The following is an 18,826-nucleotide window of genomic DNA, read 5'->3' as shown; positions in this document are numbered from 1 at the left end:
GGTGCAAAGTCCACGAAATGTAGCAAGGCGGGAAAACTCCAATAAAGCATAGGTTACCTATGGACATGGGAGATGAGCGGAGAACACCCATCGCCGTTCTACCTAGGACTCCTGACAGGAGTATTGAACCATCGTGAGTTGAATTTCCAATGGCACCCACTTTCTAAAGACAGGCTTAGTTTACGACCCATCCAGTGCAGAATAACTCAGGTAAATCGTGTTGACCCGACATTGTCTGGCATCGGTTTGTGTATTTACCCCGTAGCCGTAGCAGTGAGAGACAAGGCTGTTGTCGACATCCCATGTCTTGGCATTCTAGTATCGAAGTGGGCCCATCTCCAGCTCGAAATGCCCCTCTGCGATCAATGCCCCGCCATAACTCTTCCAAACACTTTGTGATGAGGCGCCTTCGTACACACACGATTCATGACCTGTAAGAGGGCTGAGAGGAAGATTTCCCAAGGGGGTTCGACAATAGCACTCAGCCAATATGCCAGTACGCGCCTCCTCCATCTCTCTACCCTAAACCAACCACTCATGCAAGAATCGCTAACCACCCACAGCTCATCATCTTAACCGGCCTCCCGACCTCAGGCAAAACCACCCGCGCAAAGCAACTCCACGCCTACCTCTCCTCGCGCATCACCCCTTCTTCCTCTTCTTCTTCCCCCCCTCCTCCTCCCAACTCAAACCCAAACACAAACCCAACCGTAGCGCCCCAAATCCAACCCCCAAAATACAGCCTGCACCTAATTTCAGACACAACCCTCTCCATCCCGCGCTCAGTCTACGACCTCTCCCCCGAGAACTTGCCGGCCCACGTGCGCTCGGCCAACGCCTCCGAAAAGGACGCCCGCGCGGCCGTCTACGCGGCCGTCAAGCGCGTGCTCTCGCCGCGCGACATTGTCATCCTCGACGGGCTCAACTACATCAAGGGGTGGCGGTACCAGCTCTTCTGCGAGGCCAAGAACGTAAGCACTCCCAGCTGTGTGGTTCAGGTTGGTTGTACGGTCGAGAGGGCTAGGGCGGTAAATGAGAGGCGGCTGCAGAGGAGGAGGGAGGGGAGTGGGGGGAGGAGGAGGGTGGAGGGGAGGGATGGGGAGGCGGACGTGGTGAAAGACGGGGAGGGTCCGGAGGAGGGGAACGACGGGAAGGTGCGGGAGGAGGAGGAGGATAACGATGAGGAAGAGCCCTACGAGCCGTCCAACTGGGAGAATGTCGTGTTTCGCTACGAAGAGCCCAACCCAATGACACGGTGGGACTCGCCGCTATTTACGCTCGTGTGGGAAGATGACGAGGCGCAGACGAGGGCCGTCTTTGACAAGATCTGGGACACCATTGCTGGCGAGGGGAGGAAAACGGTCAAGCCAAACCAGTCGACGGTGCAGCGGGACAAGGACCCCGGCGGAGACTACCTCTATGTGCTGGAGCGAGAGACGCAGGATATCGTCAAGAGGATCTTGGAGCGGCAATCGGATGACGGCGGCGGCGAGGTTACCTTGCCGAGGATCAACGATCCGAGTGACGGGCAGGTCCGAGAAGATCTCGTGGTCAGTCTGCCCGGGAAGAAGGTCGGGCTGCCCCAGCTGCAGAGGTATCGGCGGGCGTTCGTGGCGCTGAATAGGGGCGGGATCGGGCTGGAGGCGGTTGGGAAGCTAGCAGCGGAGCGGCTACGCGAGAGCTTCGTGGGCTATCTGAATGATGCTTTTGAGAAGGACGGTTAAGAGCCAGCCTGGCTCAGGCACCACTTGTTCTTGTTGGGGACTCAGCACGATGATGCGCCGACCAAAGATTCGGTCAGAATCCCTCGTTGTACTCATATGTTCGAAATTAGGAGGGGTACTGGCTGGAGAACGACGATGCCCGCTTACCCCCGGTTGGAGATGCCCGGAACTTTCACCCTAACTCGCACACCCAAAAAACGAACGCGCCTTCCGTGCACCCATTCTGCATATATTAGGTTCGCGGTCCCTTCCCTCAACGCAACTCCTAACAGGTCAACGGCCTAATCTGAAGGGACGTTGGGCCTGCAAATCCCCGCAGGGATGAGTGCCTCCCTTTCAGGACGGTTCCCAGTTCAACGCAATAACCGCCGCTCATCTCCTTGCCGACGGCGCTGGGTCTCGATCAGAGAAGCACATCGGCTTGAGATGCTAGCTTTATCCAGCACTATGCATCTTCGCTCCCAGCAGCATAGCCTAGGAAGGGACACGGACGAGGTCAGAAGAAAGACCATTAGGCCAGCATCTGCTGAGGCAGACAAATGTCGATGGTTGTCAGGTGGGAATTAATGGCCATGCTCTGAGTCAGGACTGGGTAGGAGACGGAGTCTGGTTCACAATAGAAGCCAAAAGATGCAACAAATTTCTTTATTCGCGGCTCGGGTTCGGCCTGGGAAACTGACGGAACGGCTGCTCATGATCACATCCATACATATCCCGACCTGCACCAAGTAATCGAGACCAGGTAACTACCGTGCAATACAATCATACGAGAGTTCTCTCTATTCTTATCCATGAGCAAACCAACTTGACGCTATCCACACAGAAATAATGCTCCAGGAATTGACAGATTTCAGGGATACGGATCGGTAGATGCTTTGCTTTACTTCTCAACCACGGCGCACACCAGTCCATCATAGCAACAGGAAACGCCAATATGTACAATTACCACAGCATGCATAGCCAATCAACCCTAACTTGTACTTATGAACAAGAAAACGCCAATCTAGTTTTCCGGCTCCGTATCCGTGTTTGTCGCGCTGGTATCATCATCCTCGTCGTCCGTCCCGCTCTCCTCGTCCGAGTCGTCCTCCTCGACCTGTGGTTTCCTCCGCTTCGGCTGGCCGCCCTTGGCAGCGTGCATGATGCCCGCGATGGAATCTGCATCAATCAGTAACCATTTCTTCTTTGTTTTATTGCTGGGGTAGGACAGAAAAAAAACCCACCCTCTTCCGGCTCACTAATCTCATCCTCAACCTCCATCTCGGCCGCCTTGCTCGCCTCCTCCACAATGAGCGTCACCTCCATCTTGGTATCGAATCCCACATAACTGTCACACACCACGTGCATAACGAACGTGTAGTGCCCGGCCTGCGGCGGCGCCTGGAACTGCGCCTTGAGCGTCTGCATGGCAAACGTCGGCGTCCTGCCGTCGGCCTCCAAGACGGGGCGGTCAAACTGCGCAAACGTGAACGGCGGCACCGCGACGCGCCCTTGCTTGGAATCTGTCAAGAAGACGTGCCACCGGGGGCTATGGTCGCGCGCAAAGTACGGCGCATTCGCCAGCGGCGGCGCCACGAGCTCCGTCTCCGAGGTCTCGTAGATGGGCTTGCCCGTCTTCTCGTCCTTGCCGACCAGCTTGCGCGTCTTGCGGCCCGAGAGGGCGTCCAGGTCGTCCTCGGCCGGGTCGATGTCTTCCAGGTCGGCCGGGTTGATCTCGGGCACGTTCTCGCTGCCGGGCGGCACGAAGCGGCCCTTGACGACGAGTGTCACCAGGGACGAGGGAATGATAAAACGTTCGCCCGTGACTTTGAAGTACGCCTTGGCGACGCGCAGGAAAGGGAGCTGCTTGGCCACGGTGATGGCCTCGCGGTATTGCTCCTCGGTAAGGAGGTCGTTGCCAACCACAAGACTACGCCGCTTCGCGTCCGGCCTATCCATGAAGCCTTGAAGGCTGGTGTGGACCCGCGAGTCGCCCTCGACTGCCTTGACGACGGCCGGGGTGAAGTGGGGCAGCTGAAGTAGGGGTGACGACCTGGGAGGGACGGCTTGAATGATGTTCTGGCTGGCATAGTAAGACGCCAGGAGAGGGCCTGTGTTCATGTAGGCGAGCGCGATGGCGTTGAAGGCCTTAGTGAGCGAGTGCGCGATGGGAGCGACGGCGAACTTGGCCTTGTTCAGCTCGGGGTCGTCGAGCTCGATCCGGCCGAGATATGCCCACAGCAGCGCCAGCGCCTTTCGTTGCGGGCCGCTCTCGAGATCCTCCAGCTTCTCCTTATCCTTAAGAGAAAGACCGCCGGCGAGAGAGGTGAGCTCGCCCTCAGCTAGGATCCTGGATTCCACCTTGGACAGGCCCGAATCGGCCTTGTCTCCCTTAAAGAGCTCCTCGAACTCCTTTCCTGTACTCAGAGCCGTCACAACGCCACCCTCATCGATGCTATCCTTATACTCGCGAAACAGCCGGTTGGAGCTCTCCATCAGGACGCCCTCCTTAGAGCGGCGGAGCGTGCCGTACCACCAAGACCCGACCACGTAGGGCAAGAGAACGCCGAAGAGCACCGAGTAGAGCAGCACGACGTACTTGCCGTTGCCGTCCGACACAATGACCTTGGGCAGCGCAATGTTGATGCTGTATCCCTGCTTTCCATCCGGGTTGCCGTACTGAATGTAGTTGTTGCGGACGTCCTCGTCTGTCAATGCCTGGTAGGCTTTGGAGATTTCGACGTAGCGCGCGTTCAGGTCGTCGATGGTTTCGTTCTTGGCCGGGTCCGGCTTGGCCTTGTCGGGGTGGAACTTGAGAGATAGCTTCTTGTAGGTGCTCTTGATCTGCTTCTCGGTAGCCGACTCGGAGATGCCCAGGATATCGTAGGGGTTCCAAAGTTTGTGAGTCGGGGCCTCAGTCGTCTGGATGAGGTAAAGCATGTAGCCCATGACGGTCCAACCCGTGATGACGGCGAAGATCAGCCACAGTTTCCTATCCTTGCGTTTCTCCTGCTTGCGCAGGGAATCGACCGTGTCCGCGTGGGCATGTTTGAAGTTGGTTTGGATGCGTGGGAAGGAGGCGGCTGGGTCTCGCGACCGATTAACTAGTAGGTATGTGAGAGGAAGTGTGATGATCAGGGCGAGGGTAAAGACGAAGAAAGGCCAGAGGTAGCCCTCCTCGTCGTAGGCGTAGTCGGTGCTCATGGCCGGCGCTTGCGGGACCGGGACTCAGCCCTGGCCGGTTCACAAATCCAGGAGCCTCCGTCAACGGCAGAGGAAAGAACACGTTGAAGAGAAGTGGCGTATTCGCGACGGAACGCTTGCCGCGCACGCAAAATAATTCAACCCGGCTTCTGTTCAATGTTCGTTGAGCAGGACAAAGAGTGAAGTCCGCACCTGGGTGGGATTGTGAGGATGCAATGTGGCGGCTTCACTTTCCACCAGCGTCCGGTATGCCGCATGGACTTTTTTAAACGTTACGGGTGTCCATCAACAAGTGAATCGTGGCCTCCAGATGTAAGAAGTGGTCCAAGCTTCACAAGTCCCACGGCAAACCCCGGACGCGGGCCCTGGCTTCATGTCAGGTTCCCAAAACAGGGAGTGGCCCCACCTCTCCCCTTGCACCACCATCAAAAAAAGCCGAACTCCGCATTTTCAAGTAATTAAATCAGTTTACAGCATTCCAATCCTTGTCGTACATCGAGATGGATTGAGGAAAACGGGCATGTTTCTAAGCTGGAAGTTCTGGCAGGCAAATCGGGCGCTGAATTTTTCCAGGTTCTCAGCTACAGCTTGATGAAGTCTATATACAACACAGCCATAGCCATGGCAGTTGCAGCCATGCAAACGTGACAGACAGACACGGACGAAGCACAAGTGCCAGGATAGGTGAATATGCCTCGTCATCATGGGGAAGAAAATGACCAGCTACACGGCTCCCTGTCTATTTGTGAAATGCCGACGATGCGATGTGCTCAAGCCGAAAAGGGAACGACTCATGTCGAAGAACTATGATAAACCGAAAACGCCTCCTCCGATGATGTGATGAACTGGCCAATTAGTCTATGCCGAAGAAAACAGCTGACAACCAATCTTTTCGGTGAGAGGATGACGACGATGATGGTGGTGGCTGGTGGCATCCCAACAGCAAGCCGGTTCCGTCCCTAACGCGCTCCGGTGGATCCCCTCAACACCCGCATCGAAACGTACACAGCCGCAGCTCCCACCAGCAGCATACCCACGAGATACGGAGGGAGAAGCACGACAGCGGCGGCCAGCAGCAGCCAGAACCGACGAAGCTGGTCCAGCTGCCTTTCCTTTTCCTCCTGGCCCTCGGCTCGCCAAGCCGCCTTGATACCAGGTCCATTCCTCGGGAACCGTCCTTGGCCTTGCGTCTGACGCCGCTGCCCGCTGTCGTGGCCATCTTCGGAGCCGTCACCTTCACTCCAATCATCATTGGTCGTCGGCTCTCCCTCATAATCTGATTGTCAACCGAAGTGGAAGCCGCCCTGCGAAAAGCCGCCTCCTCTACCGCGGCCGTGGGTATTAAAGGAGAAGCCGGGGCCGCCGCCGTGAAAGCCACCGCCGCCGAAGGGACTGCCCCCGCCCATACCACCGCCCATCATCGAGAACAGGATTTCCGGGTCGATGCCGCCACCCATGCCGCTACCGCCAAACATGTCAGCCGGGTCAGCCAGGTCCACGCCGCTGTCATAGCGCTCGCGCTTCCTGCACGTCTTATTAGTCTTCGGCATACAAGAAATGGCAACGGAAGGGTAACGTACTGAGGATCAATCAGCGTCTCATACGCCTCGCTGATATCTTTGAAGCGGGCCTCGGCCTCGGAGTCACCGGGGTTCTTGTCAGGATGGTGGACAATGGCCAGCTTGCGGTAAGCCTTCTTGATCTCCTGATCCGTCGCCGTCTTCTCGATGCCCAGGATCTTGTAGTAGTCCTTTCTCTGCGACTTCTTGAGTTCCAACTCTGCCCTCCGCACTTCCTTGGCGATCGACCGGTCCTCCGGGTCGAGCTCCTGGATTGATTTCCACTCCCGCACGGCAGCCTCCCACTTCTCGGCCAGGCCCAGCGCGTTGGCCTTGGTCTTGCGGGCCTTGATGTACTGCGGATCGAGACCGATGGCCTTGTCGCAGTCAGCAATGGCGTCGTCGTACTGCTTAAGTTTGATGCGGCACAAGGCCCGATTCTGCAGAATCTTGGAATTGGTGCCCTTGTTTGTCGGGTCTACTTCGAGGGCGGATGTGTAGAGGTCGAGTGCAGCTTGCCACCGCCCCGCCTTGTACTGTGTGTTACCATCCTCCTTCATGCGCTCCAGCTTCTGCACTGTCCGGAGCCACTTGATGGCATCCCGAAAGTCGGGATCGCAGCTCAGCGCCTTCCGGAAGTGCTGCACGGCCTTGTCATTCTCCCCTTGCTGGTAGAGCGCTCGGCCCCGTAGAACAAGGGCCTCGGGGTCCTGGCTGTTCAACCGCAAGAGCGACATGGCGATGTTCTGGGCTTCTCCGAGGGAATTGGCATCGCTCATCTTGAGGAGTGCCTCACCCCGCATAAGCTGCCACTTCCTCGGCTTCAGCGCACCAACGCCGAGCAGCTTCTCGGCCATGTCCAGAGGGTGCAGCACCATGGACGCTGCCGTGCCATCCTTGAGCGCCTGCTGCGCTGCTCTGACATGGCGGAGCATGTCTTTGGCAGGTGCCATGTCCTTCGCTGACGGCGACGGTTGGATGCGGCCGAAGGTGGCGATGGCCTCCTCTGGCTGGCCGAGGCTGGTGTAAATACGGGCTAGGCGGAGGAGGATCTTGGGGTTGTTGGGGTCCAAGTCGACAGCCCTCTTGCAGTCCTCGAGGGCGTCGTTATACTTGCCCGCAGACATGTAGGCGGCAGCCCGATTCCCCAGGTAGGTGGCATTGCTTGGTTGAAGGACGACCGCTGCCCGTTTTTTATTAGCTAACTGTTACGCAAGACCGGAACTGTACGACTGTCGATCGCCGCCTTGACTCACTCACCCTTGGTATAGAACTCAATGGCATGGGTGTAATCACCGGCCTTGAAGAATTTGTTCCCCTCATTCTTGAATGATTCGGCCTGCTCAGACTCTGATTGCACGGGGCTGGAAGGCTGCGATCGGTGAGGCGGCGGAGCGGGAACTGATTCGTCGTTGATGACGTCGGTTGCGGCATCGGCACCGTTTGTCACAGGCACGGTGAACGAATTCTGGTGGGAAGGCGGGCTGGACGCGCGCTGCGGCTGCTGATGCGGCTGCGGGAGAGGCGTGGACGAGCTGCCCCCGTTGACGGGTTCCTTGTCGACGTCCATTGAATAGCGAGTGCTCATAGCAGAGAGCTCCGACAGTCGCTTGCGCTGCTCCGGAGGCAGGTTGAGCGGGTGCGTGTCCGGGTCGATCTTCTTTCGGCGGGCCGAAGACAAGCCGGGGTCGGTGGGATGCCGCGCAAAGGGGCGCGAGGTGCGCGGCGACTGCGGCTTGGAGTCGCGCGAGGTCGGCGAGGAGGGGCGCTGTGTGGACGAGGCCTTCTTGGTGGGCGACCGGGAGCCTGTGGATTTTGTGGGCGATTTGGTGGGCGAGGGAGGCTGTGACGAGTCGTAGAAACCGGTCGTGTCCTCGTCGTCCTCGTCGGCCGAGTTTGGTTTCTTGGACGATATTTTGGAGAAAAACTTCATTTGCAAGGTATTTGCGCTAAAAGCCGTTGCTGCCGGGATTCGGATTGTTCAATGCGGTTGGTCCCGCAAGTGAATCGTCAAGCGGGTGACTTCCAATAAAGGTCAGGCTGTGTATCACTGCCGATGCACACGAGCAAAAATGGCTGTAGGACCGGAGCGAGGGTACCAAGCGCTGGGTATCCCAGAGTACGGAGGTGGGTGGGTGCGCATGCAATTGCTGAACACTGGCAACCTTCTTTTCTGTCTGAGCACGCGTGGCCAGAAAAAACAAGGAGGGGGTTCCCGGCGGTTGGAATGGGGACAGGAACTGTGCGTGAAACGCAGCGGTTTGGGGCAAAAAGTTGGGAAAGGCTGGAGGTCGGGGACGGTTCAAAAAACTGGCGAACGAAGGCAGCAGGCTGATCAAGCCATCACGCTACGGGATGATTGAAAGGGTTTAGATGATTGCTCAGCCCCTCAGACAAATCACAGAGGCTTCAGGGCCTCTGTGATTTGCGATTCGAAGAAATATTGGGCTGGCTGGGGTTGCTCGTTGCTCTGGAGAAGCTCTGGCAAAAGAAACTCATTCGCTCAAACACACCCTGCGCTGGGCGTGGGGAGGGGCTGCGGGGGACAGCGGGAGAGATCCGGCGCCTGTCTTCACCCCTCACAGGGCGGTCTCGAGGCTGGGAAGCTAGAATCTTAAACTGAAGAAATGCAGTTGTCGGGGCAGATCATTGTAGACGGCCCTCGCGGCGGCTGGAGGCTAATTCTCGAACATTCTGTGGGTCATGTCAAGCTGATGAAATTGGCAGTGTCCTGTCGTTGTTGCATCACCAGTGTCACTCCATGCTGCTTTGGTCCAGCCGTCTGTATATTTGGTTGAAACCTGTCCTTGAGGGACATTGCTCGACTGCACGGACAAGTCGAAGCAAACAGCCTGACCTGTACTGCATTACGTTGTCTTCTTTGGTTGGAAACAAGTGCTTGGTCGGTATCACATTATATATGCCAGTGCATGTCAGGCAATGGCGCCTAGTGTGACGGCCACAGCGCAACCTGAACCGGTCCTTCAGTTATTTCCAGTTAGAAAGTTGCTCCCCGCTAAGCCCAGCATGACAGAGAATGATAACCCAACCCAACCTTGCCCTTATCAACCGCTCAGAATACATAGCAATTCTGTTGTCATTCTCATATGTATCTGTTGATGCATCATCCAAAGCCACAACGCCCATGGCGCCCAGGCGAAACTCATTCGTCCTCTGCCTCAGAAGCAGCCTGAGCAGCATCTCCGTTCCCTCCAACTATTGTGGTTACAAAATCCTGGTACCGGAATACCTCGCCCCGTTTGCCCAAGCCCGTGGCCGTGACCTTGCTAAAGGCCCTTCGCCCGGTGAAGCCAGCGATTACCTTCTCGACATCGAGTGCCGTCAAGGGCTCCTGGCCGGGCTCCGGTGCCGTGTGCAGCACGGCATCTCTGAGCTCCTCAACGTCTATCTGGCCGCTGTCGTCGTCGTCAAATGCCGAAAAGGCAGATAGCAGCTCCGAGCTGGGCGACAAGGCGGCTAGCGGCGCAGCTATCGAGTTGAGAAACAGCGCCATCGTCATCGTTTGTGGTCCCGATGGGGGGAAGAAGTGCGCGACTTCGGACGCATTCGAGGGTAGTCCTGGAGTTGATTGTCAGCGGACGCATCAGAGAAGAGCAGCGATCGGGCAGTCCTACCCAATTGATTGAGCATGTCCGTGACGTCTTCCTTGTTGACAAGACCATCGCTGTCTCGATCCAGTATTTGGAATGCTTCCCTCATTGTCCGCGCTTGTGAGGGCTGCAGTTGTGACAACGCGTTTCCGTGAACCGCCGTGCTCGCGATTGCCGGCCTTGAATAGGTGCGCTGCTGTAGGAGTTGTTGCTCAGGGGTGTCTTCCCCTGCAGCATGTCGACGCATTGTCCGCGGCTCTGGCGCAGGGCTTGTGGTAGGACTGCACATGAACTTCGCGGCTATATCGGCAACCCCTTGCTTTGTCGGTGATGTTGATGGCGTGGTTTGCCGCAGAGCTGAAGGAGATACTGGCGACTGCGGGCGCCTGAATGGCGAGGATCGTGGTGAGCCATATCCAAGCGGAGATGGCTTATACGCGGAGGGCATGGACTAGTCTTTGGGTCAGTAGTCCGGGCGCGCTTACTTTGTCGCTGGGTTTTCCTACCATCTCTACGTTGTGTATCTATGACTCAGGTGTGGCTGCAAGTCGACGAACGAGTCGATTGTCCCTCTGTAGGCAACGATAGACCGGCGCCGGTCCACAGGTGTTTTGTATGAATTGCCGTCTGATTTCCTTGTGTCTTTCGTCGCGACTCCAAGCAACTGAAACGTTCGCGAAGACTGCGGCAAACCTTTAACAAGGGTGGTTGTGCACTTGGTTATCGTTCGATGGCATCAATGGCAGCGACTGTGACAGTGTAGGAAATGGGAAGGTAGCCTGCCTGAGGTGAGTAAACAAACCAACCGGGCAACCAAGTGATGATGATAAGCAGTGCCGAAAGCCACAGCGGGTGTGCCACGGCAGTTGTGCCACGGCAGTTGTGGCTCGAAAGGCGGGGCTGAGCTCAGGTGCATGTTTTTCAACCCGAAAAGCGCAGGGACCAGGCTGTTGCAGGTTTGAGGCCCTCCACAGTCCAGGCTTCAACTGCCTGCAACAACCCCGCCAAGCAAGGGTCACAGATCCCTGCACGGTCAGGAGAACCGAAAAGGGGAACATTCGGTGTGCTTTACACCACCTGAGCTACCGTGCGAGGTGCGACAGGCAGTCTCTCAACCGGCGGGGAGCATTTTGCTTGACATCCCAATTCTGCAGCCCAAGCTGCAGCCGATTGCTGTTTGACGACGTCAGGGCTTCCACGGCTGCATGAACACCAACTAGCCCTTCCGGCCTCTACCTATACATAGCACCGATCTTCCAACCTCTGATTACAAGTCCGTCCGTCCATCCATCCTCGTTTCCGATCGCCACGGCCCACTGCTCCGCTACCTACCTAGTCAATCACCCTCTTACCTTTTATCGCACGTTGCTTCTGCCCCTCGCGAATCGAATTCGGTCGAGGCAGAATTTTGGTCGTCTATATATACCGACCTCCTCGTCTAGATATACCGCCGCTGCCACGACGACCTCCGAAGACAGCTGCGGTCGAAAGCAGGGTGCCACAACGCGGCGACGACGGGACTTGGTGGTTGGATTGGGTCTACTGGTAAAGAGGCAGGAGGCAGGCGGACATGGCGTCGACACTCCCCGCTCTTAGGAGAACTAGCAGTGCCGTCAGCCACGCCAATGGTGAAGGTCTGCAGCACCGGAGATCCCTTTCGACAATACCGTCCATCCGCCCCGGCCGCTCTCCACAGCCGCCTACCGCAAGGATCTCCGAGACGGACCGGATTTCCGACCCGAGTCTCAAGAGTAAGGCGCCGTCGACAGCCACGGGCGCATCCTCCCAGCACAGCTCCTTGTCCTCCAACGCACAACCTCGCCACAGTGGCGCCCTGCGCCGGCCGCACAAGCTACGCTCCCAATATCCTCGCGGAAGCACCGAGAATCACGTCGAGTACATCCTCGTGGCGTCCTTCGACATCGACCGCGGCCCGGTCATGGAACACCAGTATCCAGTGGCTATCACGGGCGACGAGCACATGCTTGCCGAGCTCATGCTGCCGGACCAAGCTCACGTTAGAAACCAAGACTGGACTATCTTCTTTTTGCACAAGGACACCAGCCAAGAAGAGGACGACGCCGAGAGGTTTGCGAAGGAAGAGAGGCGGGCCAGGAGAAACAGGAAGCCCGACCGGGCGAAGGGAATAATACACGAATCGGACGATGAAGAAGACGAAGATGACGACCTGGAAGATGACGACTGGGACGATGTTATGTCGGCCGATTCGGAGCCTGACCTCGAAGGCCCGCCGCTGGTCTACGTCCTCAACCTGGTCAACACAAAACAAGACAAGACGGTCAAGAGAGGCGCAGTGGTCAAGGCGATGGCTATTTGCACCCGTCATCCATTTCTGCATATATATAAAGTACAGTATCCATCCCTAATTTTCTCTCACCACGGCTAACCCCCGCCCAGCCTCTGTTATTACTCGCCCTAGAAGAGTATTTCAAGGCGCCAGTGCCCGAGACATTGGCCATGCTGTACACTGCCGTGAACGAGATGGACCTCTCACTGATGCCGAAGTTGAGTCTTCTTGAGAGACACCTCCTGCAGTCGAGCGAGAACAAAGATCTCTTTGTCGAGAAGTTCGAGGCCATGATTGAGGCCCGGATAGCCGAGACGTCTGGGGTGGACGTTCATCAACCGTTCGATGCCAGCAGCGGCCCCCCACGGCGGCCGCCCATCTTTCGGTCAGGGTCCAAAGCGCACATTGAAGGGCACGCCGCTCATGTGGTACCGCGGGACACGCACGAGTTTGAGAGCAAAGTCATGTACAAGGGCATTCCTATTCCGATCAAGGTTCCCGTGGCCGTCATGCCCGAAATCGTTGGCGACTTCTCCTTGATCAAGCTAATTCAGAACTTCTCCGACTCCCACTCCAAGACGCCACAGACATTTCCCCTTCATCCGCATCTAACAACCAACGGCCCAAATACCCACCCCATCATTGTACTGATCAACGCGCTCTTGACGCAGAAGCGCATCATCTTTCTGGGACACAATATGCCATCCGGGGAAGTGGCCGAGGCCGTCCTGGCTGCTTGCGCCCTCGCATCGGGTGGTATTCTCAGGGGCTTCACGCGGTACGCCTTCCCGTACACGGACCTGACCAAGGTCGACGACCTCCTAAGGGTGCCCGGGTTTATCGCGGGCGTGACGAACCCAACCTTTGAGCACCACCCGGAATGGTGGGATCTGCTCTGCGACTTGCCGACGGGCAAGATGAAGATCAGCAGCAAGATCGAGCCCGCTCCGATCACGGAGGGGCTCGTCTACTTCCAGCAGCAAAACCCGGCGTACGCGAACCTGGTGCACACCTCGACCAGCGGCAGCGGGTCGTCCAGCAACAACGACCTCACCGGCGACGCCGCCTTCATGGCCGACATTCACCGGAGCATCGCCTCGCGGGCCGGCGAGCGCGTCGTCCGAGCCAAGTGGAGGGCCTGGGTGCTCAAATTCACTCGGATCGCCGCCGCGTTTGAGGAGAGCGTGTACGGCGCCAGCGCCCTCTACATTGGCAGCGACGAGCAGGAGGCCAATCTCACGGGCGGCGCCGCCGCCCAGGGTCACGGCTACGTGTGGGTCGACGAGGCGACCAAGGCGAGGGAGCTCGCGGGCAACGTGACGCGGATCGAAGGGTGGCGGAACACGAGGAGCTACTACAGTTTCATTCAGGTGCGTGCGTTCATACATTCCCTTTACTGCCCTTGATGCGGAAAGATAATCCCGCATCGTCAAAACAAACACACGTCCTAACGAATCCTCCCATTCCCAGGATGTCGCCCGCCTCTACACAATCCGTCCGCTCAAGGGCCTCGACCTAGCGCACCTGCACGACCGCCTGCGCACGCAGCGCCTCAGCCCACCGCAGAGCCGCGAAATATACGAGACGCTCGCCCAGTACGTGCGCTCGTACGACGAGATCTGTCTCCTGTTGAGCGTGGCGCCCGAGTCGCAGGCCGGGCTCTTCTACGTCGCGCTGGGGTTATTCCACAAGGACCGCGACGTGCGCCACAAGACGGCCGAGCTGCTGGAGCGCATTGCCGAGCACGATGCCGGCCAGCACTGGTGGCGGTCGCTGAGCCGGTTCGAGAAGCTCGCTTATGTGCGCATCAAGAAGGAGGCCGAGGCGGAGGAGGCGAGAGCGAAGGTGGAGGAGAAGGAGGCGGGGTTTGGGGTGGTGACGGTGGGGGTGGATAAGAGGGTTAGCTAGGCGCTGCCGCTTTGTTGTGGGGCTTTGGGTTGGAGGTATGGGTAGGGCCGTTGTTCGCTGGCGATTGGGCTCCCTGGTTTTGAATAACCAATGGATGGAGTGCGAATAAAGCATCGAGGTTGAAATTGGATCCGGTGATATGTCGTGCCGCAGATGAGGCTGCGGAACGTACATCGAAAAGTTCACCGACCAATTGCCCTGGCCGGTCGTCACCGGCGAAGGAGGAGGTCGGCTACGAAGACCCCGGGTGGTTTTACATGGATTTTCGGTGGGCTTGTGGCAGATGGGACGTGAGGACTTGTTTATAGACTGGTGTTGCAAAGCGCCCGCTAGCGCGGTGAGGTGTACGCGTTTGGATGGAAGCCCACCGTAACCACTACGTGTGTGGGAGAAGTCCTTTCTATCCATCTAATCCGCCGCCAGTGTCCGAGCCCACTCTGCTCAGAGGACCTGTCCCATTTCCTTCCACCTACGCAGTCCTCCGCACTTGACCGCTCAATTTCTTGCCATCCTCCTAAAGCAGCCCCAGGTGCTTCGCGGCGTGCTCGACGTGCTCATCGGCGAAGGAAGCCATGAAGTAATACGAGTGATCGTAGCCCTGCTATGGTCAGCACACAACTCTCCCCACTTCCCGCCTTCCCAGTTCTCGGATACGAATACTCACCTCTTGATACCGCACCGTCAACCCCTTCACCCCAGCCTCCCTAGCCGCCTCCTCCAAGTTCTCCGGAAGTAGCTGCCCCTGTTTATAGAAATCATCCCCCGTCCCAACATCCACAAGCGCCTTGAGATCTCCACCCTTCCACCCCCTCACCAACTCAGTCGCGTCGTGCCGCTTCCAACCTTCCCTATCCTCCGTCCCAAAATAACCCGAAAACGCCTTCTCGCCCCACGGACACCGGGACGGGTTCGCGATGGGCGCGAACGCGCTCACGCTCTGGTACATGCCCGGGTTCTTGAGGTACAGCGTCAGCGCGCCGTGCCCGCCCATGCTGTGGCCCGTGATGGAGACCCTTTCGGCGCCCTGGAGGTATCGGCCGTACTCGGCGTCGGAGAAGAGCGCCTGCGGGAGCTCGCGCGTGATGTAGCTCTCCATGCGGTAGCCGCCCTCGTCATTCCAGGGCGGTTGGGTCGCGTCGACGTAGAAGCCCGCGCCCGCGCCAAAGTCCCATGCGTCGGTCTCCCCTGGCAGCGGGATTGGGTGGCGCGGGGAGGTGTCCGGGTAGAGGATGGCGAGGCCCAGTTGGGAGGCGCGGTGCTGGAAGAAGCCCTTTTCGGAGCAGTTCTCGGGCGTGCAGGTTAGGCCGGAGAGGTAGATTAGGAGGGGCACTTTGCACGGGTTGGTTGAGGAGAGGGCGGCGGGCGGGAGGTAGAGGTTCACGGCCATGGGCGTGCCGGTTGTGGTGGATTGGTGGGAGAGCTTGAACAGCTTGCCGCCGAATGAGGCGATCGCTTTGTTGGTTGTGAAGGCCATGTTGGGGATCGTTGGCTGCGTTTGTTTTCAGGGATGGGTCGTGATGATGGTTGGTGTTGAGGGCTGGTATGGGATGAGCTGAGCGTGTTCAGGCAGGATTGAAGTGAATAAGAATTGGAAGGCGGCCGAATCATTGCCGAGATTCCTTATGAGCTTCGATTGATGCTTTCCCTGCGCTATCGACAGCTACCCCGCCCACAGACATGCCGTCGGGGCCCAGGTAGGGCGGCCGGACCCCCCACCTTTGACTGCCGAATCCCGATGGCGGGGTAAGGAGCGGCCCCATACCGTGTGCCGTCATCGCGGTGACAACTCCCGAGAACTCCGAAACACCGATGCCGATGCCGAGTGGACAGGATAAAGTCTATCAACCAAGCTTCTGACCCGAGTCCCCTTGCGCAATCTGATTCAAGTGGCAGTCAAACGACGTGATATAATGGTTCCAGCCGACCGCCGTCAAGTTGAACTTGTGCGAATAGTCGAACGATACAGGCCCCATGGTGCAGCCCTGGGGTGACCTGCATATGCCGTCGCATTTCATGCTTGTCGGACCTTATCAGCATCCTCTCCTCAACCGCAACTTCCGACTGGTAAAACGTACATGTACGGGTTGCAGAAGAACGCCTCGCCGTCCGGCGCAAAGGTCGCGGCGTTGTTTATCAGTGCTGGCGGCAGGTCGTAGCACGTGTCGAGCTCGTACACGGCATATTCACAATGCCCTTGGGCGTTGGGCTCGTTACAGATGAGCACCTGTTCCCAGGGACGAGGCTCGTAAGACAGGGTGCGCTCACTCAACTCCTGCTTGACAGGTGTACTTACACCACCGAGTTCCCGTCGGCCAAGCGGTACAGGCGACGCTTGGACGGAGTGTGCAATCAAAGCGCTGAGAATTGTAGCTCTGAGCAACATGGTTGCTGCGCGTACCAGGTTTGGATACCTGCGAATGAGAATGGAACGGGGATAAAAGGACCAAGAGGGCTTTGCCTAGATCGCCGCTTTTTGAAGGAGCAACATGGCGATCGGAGCTCAAAAGGGAAAGGCAGAAAAAAAGACAAAACCGATCCAACAACCATAACATCCCATGAACAGCTGATGTTGACCCGCTGGCACTAGGTTCCACAGCATGAGCCGTTGGCAGCTCGAGAGTGGCGTAGGCTGACCCGACTCGTATTCCGTATGAACTGCAGATTGAGAACCTCTCGACGCGCTCGTCAGTGAGTCCTGGTACGGTGACGGAAGGAGACAGATAGGCAGATACCTAAGGGAGTCAACGTGTTCAAATACCGGGTGTCTCCAAGATTTGCCAAGCTCGGTTGCTAGGCGCCCGAATCGAGGCCAGGCATGAGCAACAACTATAACTGCTGGGATTTTTCATTTTCTCTTGCTTCAGTCAATATGTTAGACCAACAAAGCAAGATGGCCTAGATATGACTATTACCGTCGTAAGAATGGTAGATCACACGGTGGGATTGGCCATGAGATGGCCACTGTGGTTTTGAGAACTCCTTCGACAAACTCTTCCCGAACAAGAAGACATGTGAACCAAACTTCAAGAGCGTATTAGCGTCATGTCATCACAAAGTACCCTAAACGGTGTCTTGCGCTCTGAGACGGCCTCGACACTTGAGGGCAATCATTGAGCTAACTATAAATGGTTCCTTTCTTCCTCTTCTCTCTCGTCCTCTCCCTTAGCCTTTCTTACCTTACACCCCCCTCCCTTCTTATATTCTTCTCTTGTTCCCCTGTTTCGTTTTCCCCCCTCCTTTCTATATTTCTCCGCCTTTCTTCCTTCTATCTCTCTTTGTTTCTTTTCTCCCTTCTTCTTTCCTTTCTTCTTTCCTGTCTTTCTTTCTATTTATTTTCTGTCCCTTCTTCCTCGTTTATCCTTTTCCTCTTACACTTTATATCTTTTTTCCTTCTCATTTTTTCTTTCTCAGCTTCTTCTGTTTCCTCCTACGTTTTGTACTCAAGTGAAATTGGGAGGATTTCTAAAGGAGGAAAACGAATTTGAATCTAGAAATCGTGAACAATCGCGGAAGAAAGAAGTAGCCTGAAAGAGGCTAATAGGCCATACTCGAGGGCTAGCTATCCGTATCTACGGCCTACAGGGCCCATCACTCCACGCGGTGTCCACCAGTCAACCCTTCCTCTGTGGATGTGGGCAGATGGGATGGAGTTTCAGTCAGTTTTTAGGATGGAAAAGCATCAAAAAACTCACCAACTAGCTCCAGAGGAGGTGGCTAGCTACGTAAATTATGGGATCACGGATTTCACTTCTAGGGGCAGGGGCCGTGGGCCCGTTGGCGATCGAAAATTGGTCGTTGAGGCAGCGAGTCGCACTGGTGACCTCCCTGAAAGGAAGGGCACCATGCCCCATGGGGATTTTCTGGTCCCCAAGCCTCTTCTAACTGGGCCATTGACATGTTAGAAGGGACATTGCGAGGGGAAGTGTGAATTTAGAAGTATATAGAGAGTAGGGCTGAGAGACGTGCTGGTTCTTAGGGGGCCAGAGTTGGGATGGAAGTTCGGTATACGAACCGGTTCGTCCAAAATCTCTCCGCCCTCCGCGTCTCGCCTCGCCTCTCAAAGCTCACACCTGATCCACCAATCGCCAATAGATGTGATGCCGAGCAATATCATGGGCAACATTTGTCCTGGTGATGCCGAGATGCGCTTCAAGGACGTCCATCTGGCCGACTTCCGGAACACGGTTTCTGCCAACAGCGAGTATGCCGTGAACGGCTACCCGCTAGGGGCACCCATGTTTCGAAGCCCAGAGACAACCCTGATTTTGCGCTTCGGGCCCCCAGCCGATGTCTAGTCTTTCGGCGCCACTGTACGTTTCGCTCCGCCTTCTCTCAGTGTCAACAAAGGCAAAACAAGAACTGACCAATCCCTTACAGCTCATCTCCCTCCTCTACGGCGAAGCTTCGACGTCTTCCGGTCCGATGTTCCAGTGAGCCACGAGCTATACATGACTCTCGACGGCAGCAACCCCGACGTGCTCGAGCTACTCACTGAGACTTACAAATACCTTCCCCCCCCCCCCCCCCCCCCCC

General features: G+C 57.0%; 7 protein-coding genes across 7 annotated transcripts; 3 read left to right on the top strand and 4 right to left on the bottom strand.

The window, feature by feature from the left end:
* Positions 1–490: 490 nt before the first annotated feature.
* N657DRAFT_681026 (chromatin associated protein KTI12) lies at positions 491–1,724 on the top strand (the record flags this gene model as incomplete). Its single annotated transcript, XM_062796342.1, has 2 exons — positions 491–496; positions 564–1,724. The coding sequence occupies 2 exons, from the start codon at positions 491–493 to the stop codon at positions 1,722–1,724; spliced, it is 1,167 nt and encodes a 388-aa protein (XP_062647684.1).
* A 765-nt stretch (positions 1,725–2,489) lies between these two features.
* Positions 2,490–5,201, bottom strand: N657DRAFT_645518 (uncharacterized protein). Its single transcript, XM_062792962.1, has 2 exons — positions 2,948–5,201; positions 2,490–2,882 (listed from the first exon to the last, which is right to left on the bottom strand). The coding sequence occupies exons 1-2, from the start codon at positions 4,905–4,907 to the stop codon at positions 2,728–2,730; spliced, it is 2,115 nt and encodes a 704-aa protein (XP_062647683.1). The 5' UTR covers positions 4,908–5,201; the 3' UTR covers positions 2,490–2,727.
* A 4,069-nt stretch (positions 5,202–9,270) lies between these two features.
* N657DRAFT_645516 (EF-hand) lies at positions 9,271–10,950 on the bottom strand. The gene is made up of 3 exons (XM_062792961.1): positions 10,584–10,950; positions 10,102–10,528; positions 9,271–10,045 (listed from the first exon to the last, which is right to left on the bottom strand). The coding sequence occupies exons 1-3, from the start codon at positions 10,584–10,586 to the stop codon at positions 9,630–9,632; spliced, it is 846 nt and encodes a 281-aa protein (XP_062647682.1). The 5' UTR covers positions 10,587–10,950; the 3' UTR covers positions 9,271–9,629.
* A 697-nt stretch (positions 10,951–11,647) lies between these two features.
* N657DRAFT_573082 (spindle pole body interacting protein) lies at positions 11,648–14,293 on the top strand (the record flags this gene model as incomplete). Its single annotated transcript, XM_062788936.1, has 3 exons — positions 11,648–12,445; positions 12,496–13,755; positions 13,856–14,293. The coding sequence occupies 3 exons, from the start codon at positions 11,648–11,650 to the stop codon at positions 14,291–14,293; spliced, it is 2,496 nt and encodes an 831-aa protein (XP_062647681.1).
* Positions 14,294–14,807: 514 nt separating this feature from the next.
* On the bottom strand, positions 14,808–15,767 carry N657DRAFT_656222 (carbohydrate esterase family 1 protein; the record flags this gene model as incomplete). Its single annotated transcript, XM_062794677.1, has 2 exons — positions 14,808–14,891; positions 14,958–15,767. The coding sequence occupies 2 exons, from the start codon at positions 15,765–15,767 to the stop codon at positions 14,808–14,810; spliced, it is 894 nt and encodes a 297-aa protein (XP_062647680.1).
* A 135-nt stretch (positions 15,768–15,902) lies between these two features.
* On the bottom strand, positions 15,903–17,020 carry N657DRAFT_645514 (uncharacterized protein). Its single transcript, XM_062792960.1, has 3 exons — positions 16,587–17,020; positions 16,369–16,517; positions 15,903–16,309 (listed from the first exon to the last, which is right to left on the bottom strand). The coding sequence occupies exons 1-3, from the start codon at positions 16,674–16,676 to the stop codon at positions 16,135–16,137; spliced, it is 414 nt and encodes a 137-aa protein (XP_062647679.1). The 5' UTR covers positions 16,677–17,020; the 3' UTR covers positions 15,903–16,134.
* Positions 17,021–18,405: 1,385 nt separating this feature from the next.
* On the top strand, positions 18,406–18,727 carry N657DRAFT_681019 (uncharacterized protein; the record flags this gene model as incomplete). The annotated part of the gene is made up of 2 exons (XM_062796341.1): positions 18,406–18,582; positions 18,671–18,727. The coding sequence occupies 2 exons, from the start codon at positions 18,406–18,408 to the stop codon at positions 18,725–18,727; spliced, it is 234 nt and encodes a 77-aa protein (XP_062647678.1).
* Between the last annotated feature and the right edge of the window lie 99 nt (positions 18,728–18,826).

This window comes from Parathielavia appendiculata, assembly GCF_033297405.1.
Source record: "Parathielavia appendiculata strain CBS 731.68 unplaced genomic scaffold N657scaffold_6, whole genome shotgun sequence".
In the NCBI taxonomy this organism is placed as follows: domain Eukaryota; kingdom Fungi; phylum Ascomycota; class Sordariomycetes; order Sordariales; family Chaetomiaceae; genus Parathielavia; species Parathielavia appendiculata.
Note: the sequence above shows the minus strand (reverse complement) of the source record. Positions and strands in the feature narration are given on the sequence as shown.

Coding starts and splice junctions, on each gene's coding strand:
- N657DRAFT_645518 (XM_062792962.1), bottom strand. CDS start 4,907: ATGAGCACCGACTACGCCTACGACGAGGAGGGCTACCTCTGGCCTTTC. Junction 2,883..2,947: donor GATTAGTGAGCCGGAAGAGG/GTGGGTTTTTTT, acceptor TGATTGATGCAG/ATTCCATCGCGGGCATCATG.
- N657DRAFT_645516 (XM_062792961.1), bottom strand. Junction 10,046..10,101: donor GGACATGCTCAATCAATTGG/GTAGGACTGCCC, acceptor AATCAACTCCAG/GACTACCCTCGAATGCGTCC.
- N657DRAFT_645514 (XM_062792960.1), bottom strand. CDS start 16,676: ATGTTGCTCAGAGCTACAATTCTCAGCGCTTTGATTGCACACTCCGTC. Junction 16,518..16,586: donor GCCGACGGGAACTCGGTGGT/GTAAGTACACCT, acceptor CCCTGGGAACAG/GTGCTCATCTGTAACGAGCC. Junction 16,310..16,368: donor TTCTTCTGCAACCCGTACAT/GTACGTTTTACC, acceptor AGGTCCGACAAG/CATGAAATGCGACGGCATAT.